The sequence below is a fragment of the Schistocerca serialis genome, chromosome 7, assembly GCF_023864345.2.
Source record: "Schistocerca serialis cubense isolate TAMUIC-IGC-003099 chromosome 7, iqSchSeri2.2, whole genome shotgun sequence".
In the NCBI taxonomy this organism is placed as follows: domain Eukaryota; kingdom Metazoa; phylum Arthropoda; class Insecta; order Orthoptera; family Acrididae; genus Schistocerca; species Schistocerca serialis.
Window position 1 is genome coordinate 190,907,847 of NC_064644.1, and position 17,131 is coordinate 190,924,977.

Below are 17,131 nucleotides of genomic sequence, written 5' to 3' on the forward strand. Positions count from 1 at the left end.
TTTGACAGGCCATCAGAGACAATGTTCTTTCTACCAGAAATGTGGTGCAATCCGTTGTAAATTGGGCAATATATTCTGCTTGTCTACACTCCCATGGTGTGTCATGATCTGCTGTGCATTGGAAGAAATAAGTTAGTGGTTCATGTTCAGTAAAAACTGTAATATGTCTTTCTTCCACAGATGATTGAAAATGTTTAACAGCTACCTCAATTGCTAACAACTTGCAACTGACAGCACATCATTCTTCACCTGCAGCATAAGGTGCTGTGAGTAAAAGGCAAGTGTTTGGCATTGACTATATCTCTCTGTTGCAGTGCTGCGGCAATTGCATTTTGGCTCGTATCCACTATTAGAGCCAATGCGGCACTAATGTGCAAGTGAGGCAGCCATGCTGCTTGTCCCAAACAATGCTTGAATTAATGAAATGCCATCTCATTCTTCAATGTCCAAGATGCCTTTCAAATATTGGTTGTATGCATGCCTGAGTGCAGTGTGGTAAGTGATTCTTGCTGACTTGCCATTCTTGGAAGGTGTTGGGTAGTAATTTAACATTCCCAGAATTCTGCATAATCCTGTGTAGGTTGTTGGCAAAGGCATGTCTCGCACTGTTGCCACATGTCCAGGAAGTGGTGACAGACAGGCAGCTGAGATTACACATCCCAAAAATTGCACCTCTCACTTGCCTACACCATGTTCCTACAGGTGCTGAAAAAGCTGCCACAGGTGATTCAATGCTCGCCACAGGTGATTCAATGCTCCTCAAATGTAGGTGAAAATATGAAGATATCATTCATGTAACAGAATAGGAATGACAACCCATGCAACACTTCATGTACAAAATTCTGCCACGTCCGTTCAGCATTTCTCAGTCCAAAAGGTATAAATTTGTACTAGAATATCTCTAAAGGTATTATAACAGTGGTTTCCTGAACCTCTTTTGGTGCTACTGGAACTTGCAAAAATGTCTTTGTACTATCAGCTACACTAAACATCCGAGCATGAACGATCGCACCATTAACAAGAGGCACAGGCTAACGATCGAGACATTGAGTGCCCTGTAATCCCCGCATGATTGCCAGGAGCCATCTTTCTTATATATCTTGTGTAGTGGGGATGCCCAAGAACTATGCCCCAGTTAATACCTGCTTTCAACAGCTCCTCAAACGCTGCTTGCTCTGCAAGGAGTTTGTGAGGCGGAAGCCTCCTCGGACAAGCTGCAACAAGTCGGCCAGATGATGTGTGGGTGTAGTGCAGTTTTGAGTGGTGACACTTAGGTGGTAGCTGGATGGGTGAACACTGGAAATTCCTGGAGTATATGCCCTAAAAGATTGCTGCCAGTTACTGTAGTAGTGGTTTTCATTGGCCAAAAAACATTTAAACTCATGGTCAGCATCATGTGAGATGCACCAGGTGGTTTCCTATTTGCTGTACAGGCGTAGTTGACTCCTCATTTACCAGTACAGATGACAAGGTTGACAGATTGGCAATGCAGCTCTCTGTAATTAAATGATAGTTGACTAAATCCAGCGATAGATGTAAATGAAACAAAAATCCACACTGAGTATGGGGTCAGCAACATTGGCAAAATAGGCTCATGTTGAAAACCCAAATCTAGTGTTATTCTTTGTTCACCTTAAAGTTTCAAAGCATGAATCGTTCACCATGGTGAGATTATGCTTTGTTGGTGTGGCAGGTGCAATATTCAGCTGTTTGGGGTAAACACTCACTTCAAACCCAGAAACTATGAAAAATAATGATCAAAAGTCTATATAAATAATAAATACTCTCTCACAAACCAGCAATTCATATTTTATATCTTGTGCTGGCTACTTGCACAGTTACTGATGCTGCCACAATATCCTCTCATCCATCACTGAAAGTTTGGTACATTGGAATGCTTCATCAGAGGAAAATACCTCTATTTGCATAGACTTCTGGTAACATTTAATGTGGTCTTGTTCCTGTCCATTTGAGTATTACTCAAAACTTTGTTGTGTCATGTTCTTCAACACTCGGCTGAATTTTGGCATGTGATGCTGCACTGAAAAAGTGTCTTATGTATCCACTGCCTTCATTCTATGAATGTGTAGGTCTGACTATTCATTGTCATTCCTTACCTTCTGCTCCAGACATAACATTTGCCCCTGGATAATCCTGGAAGTAAAGAAATATTGTTCTCTCATTCTCTTTAGTATTTTGACGTATCCTTTCATATGAGTTTTCTGAAATGAATGTATAACAGAGAAAGGAAATGTGCATTGAACTAATGTTGATAGCATAATCTCAGGAATACTCTTAGGTTGATGTCAGGACATTTTCCACTTGATATTTGCTTCTATGTAAAAGAAACAACAATACATTTACTGAGAGAACATCTAAAATTTATCCCACAGAAAGAAGAGAATGAGCACTAAGTTTTTGAGTCACCAGCAGCTTTACTTATTATAAAATATAACTTTGTTGGATTTTTATTTCCACTAAGTTTACCGCAAATAAGAAACTATGGTAAAATCAAACAATGGAAACTCCAGGTAGTGGTATCAGCAATTCAGGTAAAGACAGATTGCTACTTACTCTAAAGAAGACACATTAAATTGCAGGCAGGCACAATTAAAGGACAGTTACTCAAAGCTTTCAGCCACAGCTTTCATCAGCTAAAGGCATTATGGTCCAAGCTGCCAGAGTTGGTGTGAGGTGTGCTTGCTAATGGGTATGAATGATCTGTGTTTCTCTTTTGCTGATGAAGGCTGTGGCCAAAAGCTTTGTGTAAGTGTCTGTTAATTGTGCTTGTCTGCAGCTCAACATGCCTTCCTTATGGTAAGAAAATATGATAATGTAGAGTTTAAGTTGTTTCAGCAATACTTTTGAGGTTTGGTTGTTTGAACTGCAGCAAAATGGAAGTATTACAAAATACTTAGTAAACAAAGGTACTTTTGTATAACTGGAGAAATGAGTACATTACAGCAGAGTCACCAATTTTATTTAAGTATTTGATGAAATTTTTATATGTGTTGCAATAAAAAACTGGTTTTTCACTTAGATACTGTAATTCTGTATTTGAAAATTGGCTAAGTAATGGCACAAGTATACAGTTTCCTTAAGGTATACAATATTGTGGAGAAACAAATGTTTATGTCAGAGTTTCTGAATGAATATTCCATTATGTCACAAAGTGTGCACTTGAGTGAACCTTCATGAGAGACTGAAGCACCTCAGTAAATTGAGGTCATAACTTGATTTTATGCATATGTGCTCAGAGTTTTCAGGAAGAGAACTGAGGCACTGGGTTAGCAGTAGCTAGTGAACATTTAGCAGAAGCCAATGTACCTGGGTGCACAGATTTAATCTGTCATAGAGGTTCAGTCTTATGTCTGTTGTTTAGAGAAGTTTTTGTTTGCCATATTAATTTGTGCTCAGGACAAAACAGTCTTGCTATAAATTTTAGAGACATTAATTTGTGCTTTTTGCTTTCAATTCTTTTTAAAGCTTTCTTATTTAATGCTGAAGAACTGTCTCAGCCAGATTAAAAAACTTCAATTTAGTAGAGCAAAAGTAGGATAAAAAGCATTACTTTTATCATAATTTGAATATTGAGTGTATCAGTAACTCAATATGTAATGGAAGGTATTATCTGCTATTATCTAAGAGCACAAATTTTTATTGTTCTGTGAAAACTCCCTGAGAGTGAAGCAATTTGATCAAAATTTCACAATCAAACATCTGCAATAATCGCCTTTTATCTCATATGAATGTGTCCACACATAAAAATATTATTTTTGTTTTTCTATAATGTATAAAATACACACTGTCTGTGCTTAATTTAGGAACAATTTATATAAAAATTTATTGTGTGTTTGCACAAAACCAGTTTTCTCTTGAAGACATGTAGGTACTGGATTTGTGGTGTAAGTCAGGCTACAAGCTCCATATAATGGAGAATAAATATTACACATAACTTATACCACAAATTGTTAAAGTAAAAGATGCACTTTTGAGTGTTTCTTTGTAGAAACTCTTAGAAAAGACAGATTTGTTGATTTGAATTCGCTATTTCAGTTCCGGCATAGTTGTTATAACCCTTTCTGATCGCTGTATGTTGCGATATTTATGAATTCTTAAAAAAATGTATGAAACAGCTGCAACTGCACTAATTATTACTGCAACTGTAGCTACAATTGTAACTGATGTATTTGTGAGCTCTCCTTGAACTTGTTGAGGATGGACATCATATTGAAGATCTCGTTTAACTAGTGAATGTGACCGAAGATCATTTTCAGTGCCAACCATAAGCCCACGTACTCCGATTGTTATGGCAACAACTTGCTGCTCAACTTCCCGTTTGGTCACGTGATGTGTTTGAGAAATGTTTTCTTCATCAATGCTGCGATGAAAAATTTTACGCCTGCGACCAATTTTTTGAGGTTCAAACAGCCCTGTGGAAAGTACTGTAATTTAGACATCATTCTTGAAGCAGTTTCTCATGAAAACATATATTAATAAAAGGTATATAAACATACATAAAAACCTAATGCTGTTTATAAGGATTAACTTTCTTACTGTCCCTCATATACCAAAAATAGTTATGTATTTATGGATGATGTTTTACTAGAATATTCCACTGTCATGTATTATTCACTTAGGTATGTACATGTAATGACTGCATCACAACAAAAAGGACTTGCTTTTTATGTAAACTGCTGCTCAGTATTCATGTGATCTGCCAACTCCAAGCTAAGTAGAAAGATTTACATTTCGATTTTGTTGTTGATTTTACACAGTTTATTATTTGAGCACACAAAATGTCTAAATCATATCATAAACTTTACATCACAGTCACAGAAATGTATAACAGTTGGTGTGTCTCTGCAGATTAGATACTCATGGAAACTTATTTGAATATTTAAAGAAATGTCCAATACTCCTTAGCATGGATGAGAATTTGTGATGATTATCTGCAGGCATCACGCAAGAGCACTCTCTCTCTCTCTCTCTCTCTCTCTCTCTCTCTCTCTCTCTCTCTCTCTCTCTCTCCCTCTCCCTCCTCCCCCCTTCCCCCCCCACACACACATGCAGTTAATGATGCACATATATAATTACCTAAAAATGAGGAACAGTGAAAAATGATACTGCTTTTCCATGAACATTATTCTGCTACTGGTGAACTGTATGTGCAAATATAACAAACAGGATGATATACAGATGATTTTTGAAAGATAATACTTATTATTTGTATGAATGGGCCTTATTTACAGAGAAAAAAACTTTTCTGTAGTGAAATTATTTTTAAATTTCTCAAGATTCCCAATTTCTTGCAGTTTGTCTATGAGATATGAATAAAAAATTTTGCACAAGTGCAAATAACTGACTTTTTACCTAATACTATGATTGAGCCTCCACAAGAACATCACTTATAATCTACTTGCATATATATGAAAGTATGGCAAGATCCTCAAGGAATCCTCTGTATGATATTTAGCTGTCAACTCCACACACATAATAATTTAATTGTGACAATGCAAATGCCAGTATGTAATCAACAAATAAATAACTCTCGTTATGGTGTGGGTTCATATGTCTGGCCTTGCACCTTGCACTGTGAGTGGACCAAGGGTTTTGTCAGTGATAGGGTAGGACATCATACGTCTGAAGTCATGATTGATCTAGACCAGCTAGTCTGCCATGGGATTCTGCTGCTATGTCTCCAGACAGAACCCACAACTTCAGCAACACTGATCTATGTCCCAAAACCCATATATCATTGCCTACCTCCCTGCAGTGCCACCAGGTATTTGTCTAGGCCAGCACCATCTATGGCTTCAACATTCATATATCATTGCCTACCTCCTTGAAGTGCTGCCAGGTATTTGTCTAGGCCAGCACCATCACCTACACCTTCTCATTATTATAACCTCTGCAGTCCATAGCAACAATCTTAATTCTCTGTGCAGATAGTGTTCATCTGAGCAGAGGCGACACCTATTCCACCTCCAGTGCCACACCTGACACACAGACTTCACAGGTACACTTTTGATACAAATAACAGTGGCAACATGTCGTGGCATAGAAGCAATGAGGCCATGGTAGGTCCCTGGAGGGAGTTGGCTCCACATCTGCAGGCACAAGTCATCTAATTCCCGTAAATTCCAGAGAGGGAGTCAACGAGCTCTTATGCTAAGTTCAAACAAATCCCAGATGTCTTCAATTAGCTTCAGATCTGGTGAGTTGTGGGCCATCACATCAATTGGAACTTACCACTGTGTTCCTTGAACCACGCCGTCACACTCCTGGCCTTGTGATGTGGTGCATTATCTTGTTGAAAAATGCCGTTTCTATTGGGAAACATGATTGTCCTGACTGGGCATATGTGGTCTGTATCTGGTGCCTGATACTCCTTGGTCATCATGATGCCTTGCATGAGCTCCACTGGACCCATGAATGCCCACATGAATGTTCACAAGAGCACTATGGAGCAGCTGCTAGATTGTTTCCACCCTGCAGTACAAGTGTTAAGGAGTGGTTCCCCTGGAACACAATGGGTTTGCGCCCTCCCATCAGTATAATAAAGAAGATATTGGGATTCATTAGACCACACAGTGCTCTGCCACTGCACCAATGTCCAGTGCCAATGGTCAAATGCCATTTCAGTCAGAGTTGCTGATTGTGAGGGCCCATTGTATGAGTGTTTGGTGCACTGCATGTTCAGACATACTTGTACCTTGCCCAGCATTAAAGTCTGATGTTAGTTCCGCCACAGTTTGCTACCTGTCCTGTTTTACCAGTCTGCCCAGCCTACAACATCCGGCATGATGTTAGTTCCACCACAGTTCGCTACCTGCCCTGTTTTACCAGTCTGCCCAGCCTACAACATCCGGCATCTGTAATGAGGGAAGGCCGTGCAACCCCACGGTATCTGGATTTGGTTTCACTACATGTTGAAGATGTTCACCACAGCACTCCTCAAACATTCAAGTCATGCAGTTTCCAAAATGCTTGAGCCAAGTTTCCAGGCCATAACAATCTGCCCTCGGTCAAATTAAGTTAGATTGCATGTCTTCCCCATTCTGCACACGGACATCCCGCTCACTGATACTACATGCACTGTGCATGTGTCTGACTAGCAGTCATTCCTCAACAGGTGACAGTGCTATCGCCTGGGCATGTTTATATCAATAGTAGGTCAGAAGGGGTAATGTTCTGGCTGGTAGTTAATGATTTGGTTGTACTTGATACCCCCACCCTGTACAACTGGCTAATCCTGAAAAAAAGTGATACTTTGATAGAGATCCTAGCTCACTTTGTTCCTAAGTCATCAGTCCATATCAGGGCATTTTTAGCACCATGTGATAATTAAAGAGGGAGGGTTTTTGTATCCTCACTAAAAGACTACAGGCATAACTGGCACAAATTGTGTTGAGACTTAGGCCACATTAAGATGCTATTCATTGTTCTGCTGTGATTTTTGGATTTCCTGTGATTCTGTTTTGGACTGGAAATATTAACCATCTGGCAGCTTCAACTTTTGGGTGGAGATTTGATTAGCCTTGCTCTTTTGACTGTGAAGATGTACCTTATGTAACCTGGGATCTACACTTGAACATGGATCACAGCACTCAGTTACTTTCACTATTAATGTTTCTATTCTGTTTGTAGCAGGACAGTAGAGATCAATAGGGTATTTCTTTAAATTCTGCATATACTAATACCACGTAAGTGTACGATAGTGGCATCAACTGCATAAAGAACCACATGAATGATTTTCAGAGCTGAGGATTGAACTGTACACACATGAGTATGCACATATGTGCACATGCACATGTGTGTGGCTGCACACACACACACACGCACACACACACACACACACACACACACACACACACACACACACACACACACACACACAAAACAAACAAAAGCAGAGACAAAAATTTTATCTAAAACAAAATATGAACTTTGTTGACTTACATGAATGGAATGCATGGTATCTAGGATCTTGATCCTTTCCATGAAAGTCATCCTTGGAAACTACTGGTACAGATTTCCTTGTTGTTGTCCTTATTATAGGAAATATTGCAGAACCATCTTCTCCATCAAAACAGTCTGCATCATCTGTTCCAGGGAAACATTTAGGGGGTTTCACATCTGTTTCAATATTTATTGTGCTGTCAGCTGCACAGTTCTTGTCTGGGGACCCTGGATAGCAGCCAGATGGTACCTCTGGCTTTACTCCAACTGTGGTTGAGACAACAGGTGGTAAATAACTTGGACCAGGAGTTGATGTCCGAGGTACTGTTGAGCATCTTGGATCTGGGGACCCAGGGAAGCATAGTGGTGATGAGGTTGTGTACGGAGGTGAAGTTTGGCATCTAGGATCATTTGAACCTGGAAAACATATTGGAGGTAAAATAGGTTTCTTAGTTGTCGTTGGACACCTTGGATCAAGACTACCTGGAAAACATTCTGGAGGATGTTCTGTAAGACATGGACAGTAGAATGGTGTTGTAAATGTAGGTGGTGCTATAGTTGTAGGTATTGATGGTATTTTAGGACACCGCGGATCAGGTGAACCTGGATAACATATTGGAGCACGTTCAGTAGTGGTTTGTGGGCATCGTGGATCTGGAGAGCCAGGATAGCATTGAGGTGGCGAAAATGTAGTAGTTGTAGGCCTAGGACATCTTGGGTCGGAGGATCCAGGATAACATACAAGTCTAACAGTTGTTGTGGGGATGGGGTAAGGAGTAGAAGTTTGTGGACACCTAGGATCAGAGGAGCCAGGGTAGCACTGAAGACTAGTGGTTCTTGTTGTGGTTGTTGTTGGCCTAGGGCATCGAGGGTCCAGTGAACCTGGGTAACATGATGGCTGTCTCGTAGGTGGCTGAGTAGTTGTTCTTGGACATCTGGGATCAGTTGAGCCTGGGTAGCAGACTGGAGGTTTAATAGTTGTAGGTGGTGGGAGGTAAGTGCTTCCTGGAGTACTTGTTCTAGGTCTCGTGGTCGTTTGTGGACAACGTGGATCTGGAGAGCCTGGGTAACACACAGGCGTGATTGGTGTTGTATACGGTGGTGGACACCTTGGATCAGTTGAACCTGGGAAGCACCTTGGTGTTGTGGGAGGTTTTGGACAACGAGGATCAGTTGAACCAGGATAACAAACAAGTCTTGGAGTAGTGGTAGGTGGTGCATATGTTGTAGTCTGCGGGCAGCGAGGATCTAAAGATCCAGGGAAGCAGCGTAATGGAGTTGTTGTGGTTGTGGTAGTGATTGGTTTAGGACATCTTGGATCTGTAGATCCTGGGAAACATCTTGGTGCAGGGGTGGTGGTAGTTGTTTTAGGACATCTGGGATCCGTAGATCCTGGGTAGCATCGTGGGGGTGGAGTTGAGGTTGTAGTTGGTCTTGGACAACGGGGATCTAGAGAACCTGGATAACAGATGGGTTGTCGTACAGTTGTGGTAACTGGTGGTAGGTAAGTGCTACCTGGAGTAGTTGGCCTTGTTGTAGGTTGTGGACAGCGGGGATCTGTTGAACCAGGAAAACATCTTGGTGTTGTAGGAGGTTTTGGACAACGGGGATCTGTAGAACCTGGATAGCAAACAGGTGGCTTTTCAGTAGTAGTAGTTGGTCGGTAAGTAGTGGTTGTTCTTGGACACCTTGGATCAGTCGATCCTGGATAGCAAACTGGTTTGCGAGTGGTGGTTGGTGGTGCAAATGTAGTTGTTTGTGGGCACCTGGGATCAAGAGATCCAGGATAGCAGCGTGGAGGGGGTTGTGTTGAAGTTGTTGTAGTAGGCCTTGGACATCTGGGATCTGTAGATCCTGGGTAACATCTAGCTGGTGGGGTGGTTGTTGCTGGGCATCTGGGATCTGGTGATCCAGGGTAACAAGATGGTTGTCTTGTAGGTGGCTGAGTAGTTGTTCTTGGACATCTTGGATCAGTTGAGCCTGGGTAGCAGACTGGAGGCTTAATAGTTGTAGGTGGTGGAAGGTAAGTGCTACCTGGAGTACTTGTTCTAGGTCTCGTGGTCGTTTGTGGACAGCGTGGATCAGGCGATCCTGGGTAACACACCGGTGTACTTGGTGTCGTATACGGTGGTGGACATCTTGGATCAGTCGAACCTGGGAAGCACCTTGGTGTTGTGGGAGGTTTTGGACAACGAGGATCAGTTGAACCAGGATAACAAACAAGTGGGCGCTCTGTTGTAGTAGGTGGTCGGTATGTGGTGGTAGGTCTGGGACACCTAGGGTCAGTTGAACCAGGATAACAAACAATTCTTGGAGTAGTGGTAGGTGGCGCATATGTTGTAGTCTGTGGACACCGAGGATCTAGAGAGCCTGGATAACAGCGTAATAGAGTTGTTGTGGTCGTGGTAGTGATTGGTTTAGGACATCTTGGGTCCGTAGATCCTGGGAAACATCTTGGTGGAGGGGTGGTGGTAGTGGTTTTAGGACATCTGGGATCTGTAGATCCTGGGTAGCATCGTGGGGGTGGAGTTGAGGTTGTAGTTGGTCTTGGGCAACGGGGATCTAGAGAACCTGGGTAACAGGTAGGTTGTCGCACAGTTGTCATAATTGGTGGTAGGTAAGTGCTACCTGGGGTAGTTGGCCTTGTGGTGGGTTGTGGACAGCGAGGATCTGTTGAGCCAGGAAAACATCTTGGTGTTGTAGGAGGTTTTGGACAACGGGGATCTGTAGAACCAGGATAACAAACAAGTGGGCGTTCTGTAGTAGTAGGTGGTCGATATGTGGTGCTCGGTTTGGGGCACCTTGGATCAGTTGAGCCTGGATAGCAGGGAGGTCTAGCAGTTGTTGTGGATGGTACAAATGCAGTGGTTTTTGGGCACCTGGGGTCAAGAGATCCAGGATAGCAGCGTAGAGGGGGTTGTGTTGAAGGTGTAGTAGTTGGCCTTGGACATCTGGGATCTGTAGATCCTGGGTAACATCGTGCTGGTGGGGTAGTTGTTGTTGGGCATCGGGGATCTGGTGATCCTGGGTAGCATGATGGTTGTCTTGTAGGTGGCTGAGTAGTTGTTCTTGGACATCTTGGATCAGTTGAGCCTGGGTAGCAGACTGGAGGCTTAAGAGTTGTTGTTGGTGGGAGGTATGTGCTACCTGGAGTACTTGTTCTGGGTATCAAAGTTGTCTGAGGACAGCGTGGATCTGTTGAACCTGGATAACAGACAGGAGTTGCTGGTGTTGTTTGTGGTGGTGGGCAGCGTGGGTCTGTAGAGCCTGGATAGCACCTAGGAGTGGTTGGAGGTTTGGGACATCGGGGATCTGTAGAACCCGGATAGCAAACAAGTGGCCTTTCAGTAGTAGTAGTTGGTCGGTAAGTAGTCGTTGTCCTTGGGCACCTTGGATCAGTCGATCCTGGATAGCAAACTGGTTTGCGAGTGGTGGTAGGTGGTGCAAATGTAGTTGTTTGTGGGCACCTGGGATCAAGAGATCCAGGATAGCAGCGTGGTGGGGGTTGTGTTGAAGTTGTAGTAGTAGGCCTTGGACATCTGGGATCTGTAGATCCTGGGTAACATCTAGCTGGTGGGGTGGTTGTTGCTGGGCATCTGGGATCTGGTGATCCAGGGTAGCAAGATGGTTGTCTTGTAGGTGGCTGAGTAGTTGTTCTTGGACATCTTGGATCAGTTGAGCCTGGGTAGCAGACTGGAGGCTTAATAGTTGTAGGTGGTGGGAGATATGTGCTTCCTGGAGTACTTGTTCTAGGTCTCGTGGTCGTTTGTGGACAGCGTGGATCTGGCGATCCTGGGTAACACACAGGTGTGCTTGGTGTTGTATATGGTGGTGGACATCTTGGATCAGTCGAACCTGGGAAGCACCTTGGTGTTGTGGGAGGTTTTGGACAACGAGGATCAGTTGAACCAGGATAACATACAAGTGGTCGCTCTGTTGTAGTAGGTGGTTGGTATGTAGTGGTAGGTCTGGGACACCTAGGGTCAGTTGAACCAGGATAACAAACAAGTCTTGGAGTAGTGGTAGGTGGTGCATATGTTGTACTCTGTGGACACCGAGGATCTAGAGAGCCTGGGTAACAGCGTAGTGGGGTTGTTGTGGTCGTGGTAGTGATTGGTTTAGGACATCTTGGGTCCGTAGATCCTGGGAAACATCTTGGTGGAGGGGTGGTGGTAGTTGTTTTAGGACATCTGGGATCTGTAGATCCTGGGTAGCATTGTGGGGGTGGAGTTGAGGTTGTAGTTGGTCTTGGGCAATGGGGATCAAGAGAACCTGGGTAACAGGTAGGTTGTCGCACAGTTGTTGTAATTGGTGGTAGGTAAGTGCTACCTGGGGTAGTTGGCCTTGTGGTAGGTCGTGGACAGCGAGGATCTGTTGAGCCAGGATAACAAACAAGTGGGCGTTCTGTAGTAGTAGGTGGTCGATATGTGGTGGTTGGTTTGGGGCACCTTGGATCAGTTGAGCCTGGATAGCAGGGAGGTCTAGCAGTTGTTGTGGATGGTACAAATGCAGTGGTTTTTGGGCACCTGGGGTCAAGAGATCCAGGATAGCAGCGTGGAGGAGGTTGTGTTGAAGTTGTAGTGGTGGGTCTAGGGCATCTCGGATCTGTAGAGCCTGGGTAACACCGTGCTGGTGGTGTGGTTGTTGTTGGGCACCGAGGATCTAGTGATCCCGGGTAGCAAGATGGTTGCCTAGTAGGTGGTTGGGTGGTTGGTTTTGGACATCTTGGGTCAGTTGAGCCTGGGTAGCAGACTGGAGGCTTAATAGTTGTTGGTGGTGGGAGGTATGTGCTACCTGGAGTACTTGTTCTGGGTATCAAAGTTGTCTGAGGACAGCGTGGATCTGTTGAACCTGGATAACAGACAGGAGTTGCTGGTGTTGTTTGTGGTGGTGGGCAGCGTGGGTCTGTAGAGCCTGGATAACACCTAGGAGTGGTTGGAGGTTTGGGACATCGGGGATCTGTAGAACCTGGATAGCAAACACGTGGCCTTTCAGTAGTAGTAGTTGGTCGGTAAGTAGTGGTTGTTCTTGGGCACCTTGGATCAGTTGATCCCAGATAGCAAGCTGGTTTGCGAGTGGTGGTAGGTGGTGCAAATGTAGTTGTTTGTGGGCACCTGGGATCAAGAGATCCAGGATAGCAGCGTGGTGGGGGTTGCGTTGAAGTTGTAGTAGTAGGCCTTGGACATCTGGGATCTGTAGATCCTGGGTAACATCGCACTGGTGGGTTGGTTGTTGCAGGGCATCGGGGATCTGGTGATCCTGGGTAACAAGATGGTTGTCTTGTAGGTGGCTGAGTAGTTGTTCTTGGACATCTTGGATCAGTTGAGCCTGGGTAGCAGACTGGAGGCTTAATAGTTGTAGGTGGTGGGAGGTATGTGCTACCTGGAGTACTTGTTCTAGGTCTCGTGGTCGTTTGTGGACAGCGTGGATCTGACGATCCTGGGTAACACACAGGTGTGCTTGGTGTTGTATATGGTGGTGGACATCTTGGATCAGTCGAACCTGGGAAGCACCTTGGTGTTGTGGGAGGTTTTGGACAACGAGGATCAGTTGAACCAGGATAACAAACAAGTGGTCGCTCTGTTGTAGTAGGTGGTCGGTATGTGGTGGTAGGTCTGGGACACCTAGGGTCAGTTGAACCAGGATAACAAACAAGTCTTGGAGTAGTGGTAGGTGGTGCATATGTTGTAGTCTGTGGACACCGAGGATCTAGAGAGCCTGGATAACAGCGTAATGGAGTTGTTGTGGTCGTGGTAGTGATTGGTTTAGGACATCTTGGGTCCGTAGATCCTGGGAAACATCTTGGTGGAGGGGTGGTGGTAGTTGTTTTAGGACATCTGGGATCTGTAGATCCTGGGTAGCATTGTGGGGGTGGAGTTGAGGTCGTAGTTGGTCTTGGACAACGGAGATCTGTAGAACCAGGATAACAAACAAATGGGCGTTCTGTAGTAGTAGGTGGTCGATATGTGGTGGTTGGTTTGGGGCACCTTGGATCGGTGGAGCCTGGATAGCAGGGAGGTCTAGCAGTCATTGTGGATGGTACAAATGCAGTGGTTTTTGGGCACCTGGGGTCAAGAGATCCAGGATAGCAGCGTGGAGGGGGCTGTGTTGAAGTTGTAGTGGTGGGTCTAGGGCATCTCGGATCTGTAGAGCCTGGGTAACACCGTGCTGGTGGTGTGGTTGTTGTTGGGCACCGAGGATCTAGTGATCCTGGGTAGCAAGATGGTTGCCTAGTAGGCGGTTGAGTGGTTGGTCTTGGACATCTTGGGTCAGTAGAGCCTGGATAGCAGACCAGTGGCCTCTCAGTCGTGGTAGGTGGGAGGTATGTGCTACCTGGAGTACTTGTTCTGGGTATCAAGGTTGTCTGAGGACAGCGTGGATCTGTTGACCCTGGATAACAGACAGGAATTGCTGGTGTTGTTTGTGGTGGTGGGCAGCGTGGGTCTGTAGAGCCTGGATAGCACCTAGGAGTGGTTGGAGGTTTGGGGCATCGGGGATCTGTAGAACCAGGATAGCAGACAAGTGGCCTTTCTGTAGTAGTAGTTGGTCGGTAAGTAGTGGTTGTTCTCGGACATCTTGGATCAGTTGATCCGGGATAGCAAACTGGTTTGTGAGTGGTAGTTGGTGGTGCAAATGTAGTTGTTTGTGGGCATCTGGGGTCAAGAGATCCTGGATAGCAGCGCAGAGGCGTTTGTGTTGAAGTTGTAGTAGTAGGCCTTGGACATCTGGGATCTGTAGATCCTGGGTAACATCGCGCTGGTGGGGTGATTGTTGCTGGGCATCGAGGATCTGGTGATCCTGGATAACATGATGGTTGTCTTGTAGGTGGCTGAGTAGTTGTTCTTGGACATCTTGGATCAGTAGAGCCTGGATAGCAAACAATTTTGGCTGTGGTGGTTTGTGGTGCAAATGTTGTTGTTTTTGGGCACCTGGGATCTAGAGATCCCGGAAAGCAGCGCAAAGGAGGTTGTGTTGAAGTTGTAGCTGTTTGTTTCGGACATCTGGGATCTGTAGATCCTGGGAAACATCTTGGGTAGGGGGTAGTAGTCGTAGTAGTGAATTGTGGACATCTGGGGTCTGTAGATCCTGGGTAGCATTGAGGTCTTTGAGTTGTGGTTGTAGGTGTTTGAGGGCATCTAGGGTCTAGTGAACCTGGATAACATCGTGATGGTGTCGTTGGAATTTGCTGGGTAGTTGGGATGGGGCATCGAGGATCTGTGGCACCAGGGTAGCAATTTGGTGGTAACTCTGTTTGTACTGTTGTTACCTGGGTTTCTTGACACTTCCCAGTGCATTGTCCGGAGCATATCTGGAATAAAACAAATAAATTCTTACAGTTAGTAAAGGCACTAGTTAGAGGAACTAAAAGGTGAATATCCCTGAATTTTACTTGTTATCTTAATACTGGTTTTTTAATTTATAATTTGTTATAGTGACTTCATCTCGTATGATCACTATGATATGTGTAGTACTAATTCCTATGTTGTTGAAATACATAATCGTTTGTCTTACTGCTTTGGGAAGCTGGAGTTGGATTATTTTGCAGTAAGGCATACTGTTATTTTAAATGATCATCCAGAGCTTATAATTTGCTTCCAGGTTAAAGTTCCCTTCAACATCATTAAATTAGTTGACACTGAATTATCAAATGACTTATTGTGAAGTTCAATACATTTGTATTTTGATTTCACATGTAATTTTTGCTTGTCAAAGATGGAATCTTGTAATCTTTTTTCCATTGCAATTCTGGATAGCAGCAATTATGATATTGATTCTGGTGATAATTTAACCTATAAGAGTATTTGGTAATTAATACAGCACAAATGTTCTGATGGCCAATGGAACTTTTTAATTTGAGCTCAGTTATTCCCCTTAAATGCCTGTTATGATAGTTTTTGTCTGTAGACTTTTGTGAGAGTTAATTTCTATGGTGGTAATATGTGTGCACGCAATACACACACACACACACACACACACACACACACACACACATATATATATATATATATATATATAAACAAAGATGAGGTGACTTACCGAACGAAAGCGCTGGCAGGTCGATAGACACACAAACAAACACAAACATACACACAAAATTCAAGCTTTCGCAACAAACTGTTGCCTCATCTTTCCTGATGATATGTGTGTGTGTGTGTGTGTGTGTGTGTGTGTGTGTGTGTGTGTGTGTGTGTGTGTGTGTGTGTGTGCGCGAGTGTATACCCGTCCTTTTTTCCCCCTAAGGTAAGTCTTTCCGCTCCCGGGATTGGAATGACTCCTTACCCTCTCCCTTAAAACCCACATCCTTTCATTTTTCCCTCTCCTTCCCTCTTTCCTGATGAGGCAACAGTTTGTTGCGAAAGCTTGAATTTTGTGTGTATGTTTGTGTTTGTTTGTGTGTCTTTCGACCTGCCAGCGCTTTTGTTTGGTAAGTCACATCACCTTTGTTTTTTGATATATACACACACAACCTTGTGTCTTTGTACGTGCGGATGGATATGTGTGTGTGCGAGTGTATACCTGTCCTTTTTTCCCCCTAGGGTAAGTCTTTCCGCTCCCGGGATTGGAATGACTCCTTACCCTCTCCCTTAAAACCCACATCCTTTTGTCTTTCCCTCTCCTTCCCTCTTTCCTGATGAAGCAACCGTTGGTTGCGAAAGCTTGAATTTTGTGTGTATGTTTGTGTTTGTTTGTGTGTCTATCGACATGCCAGCGCTTTTGTTTGGTAAGTTACATCATCTTTGTTTTTAGATATGTTTTTCCCGCATGGAATGTTTCCCTCTATTATATATATATATATATATATATATATATATATATAGTTCCAGTTTCCTGGGTACTGGTAATGAGCCTCTTCTACTTCATCCTGTCCAAATACACCTGTTCACGGAGATCATCATCCAATGTCCATCCTCTGGTCACTAGATCAGCCTTACTCAAGTCCATCCATCAGGTTTGAGGTCTTCCTTGAGGTCTTTTCCCATCCACCTGTCTTTTCAATTTATTTTGGCTGTTCTAGTTGGCTCCATTCTCATCACAGGTCCATACCATCGAAGTCTAGGTGTGCTGATTTGATCTATTGGGGATGTCTTTATTCTGGCTTCTTTCCTCACCCCCTCATTCCTTAACTTGTCCATCTTGGTCTTCTGGATGGTGGATCTAAGAAATTTCA

At 43.8% G+C, this 17,131-nt stretch overlaps 1 protein-coding gene across 1 annotated transcript in view; it reads right to left on the reverse strand.

Moving 5' to 3' along the window:
- Positions 1 to 2,963: 2,963 nt before the first annotated feature.
- The window catches only part of LOC126412241 (mucin-2), a 245,101-nt gene continuing 230,933 nt past the window's right edge, over positions 2,964 to 17,131 (reverse strand). The window contains exons 8-10 of the mRNA XM_050081733.1: positions 14,028 to 15,271; positions 7,963 to 10,841; positions 2,964 to 4,433 (exon numbers count right to left, since the gene is read on the reverse strand). Coding sequence (XP_049937690.1) covers positions 4,048 to 4,433; positions 7,963 to 10,841; positions 14,028 to 15,271 — 4,509 coding nt within the window. The 3' untranslated portion in view covers positions 2,964 to 4,047. The remainder of the gene's footprint in view (positions 4,434 to 7,962; positions 10,842 to 14,027; positions 15,272 to 17,131) is intronic.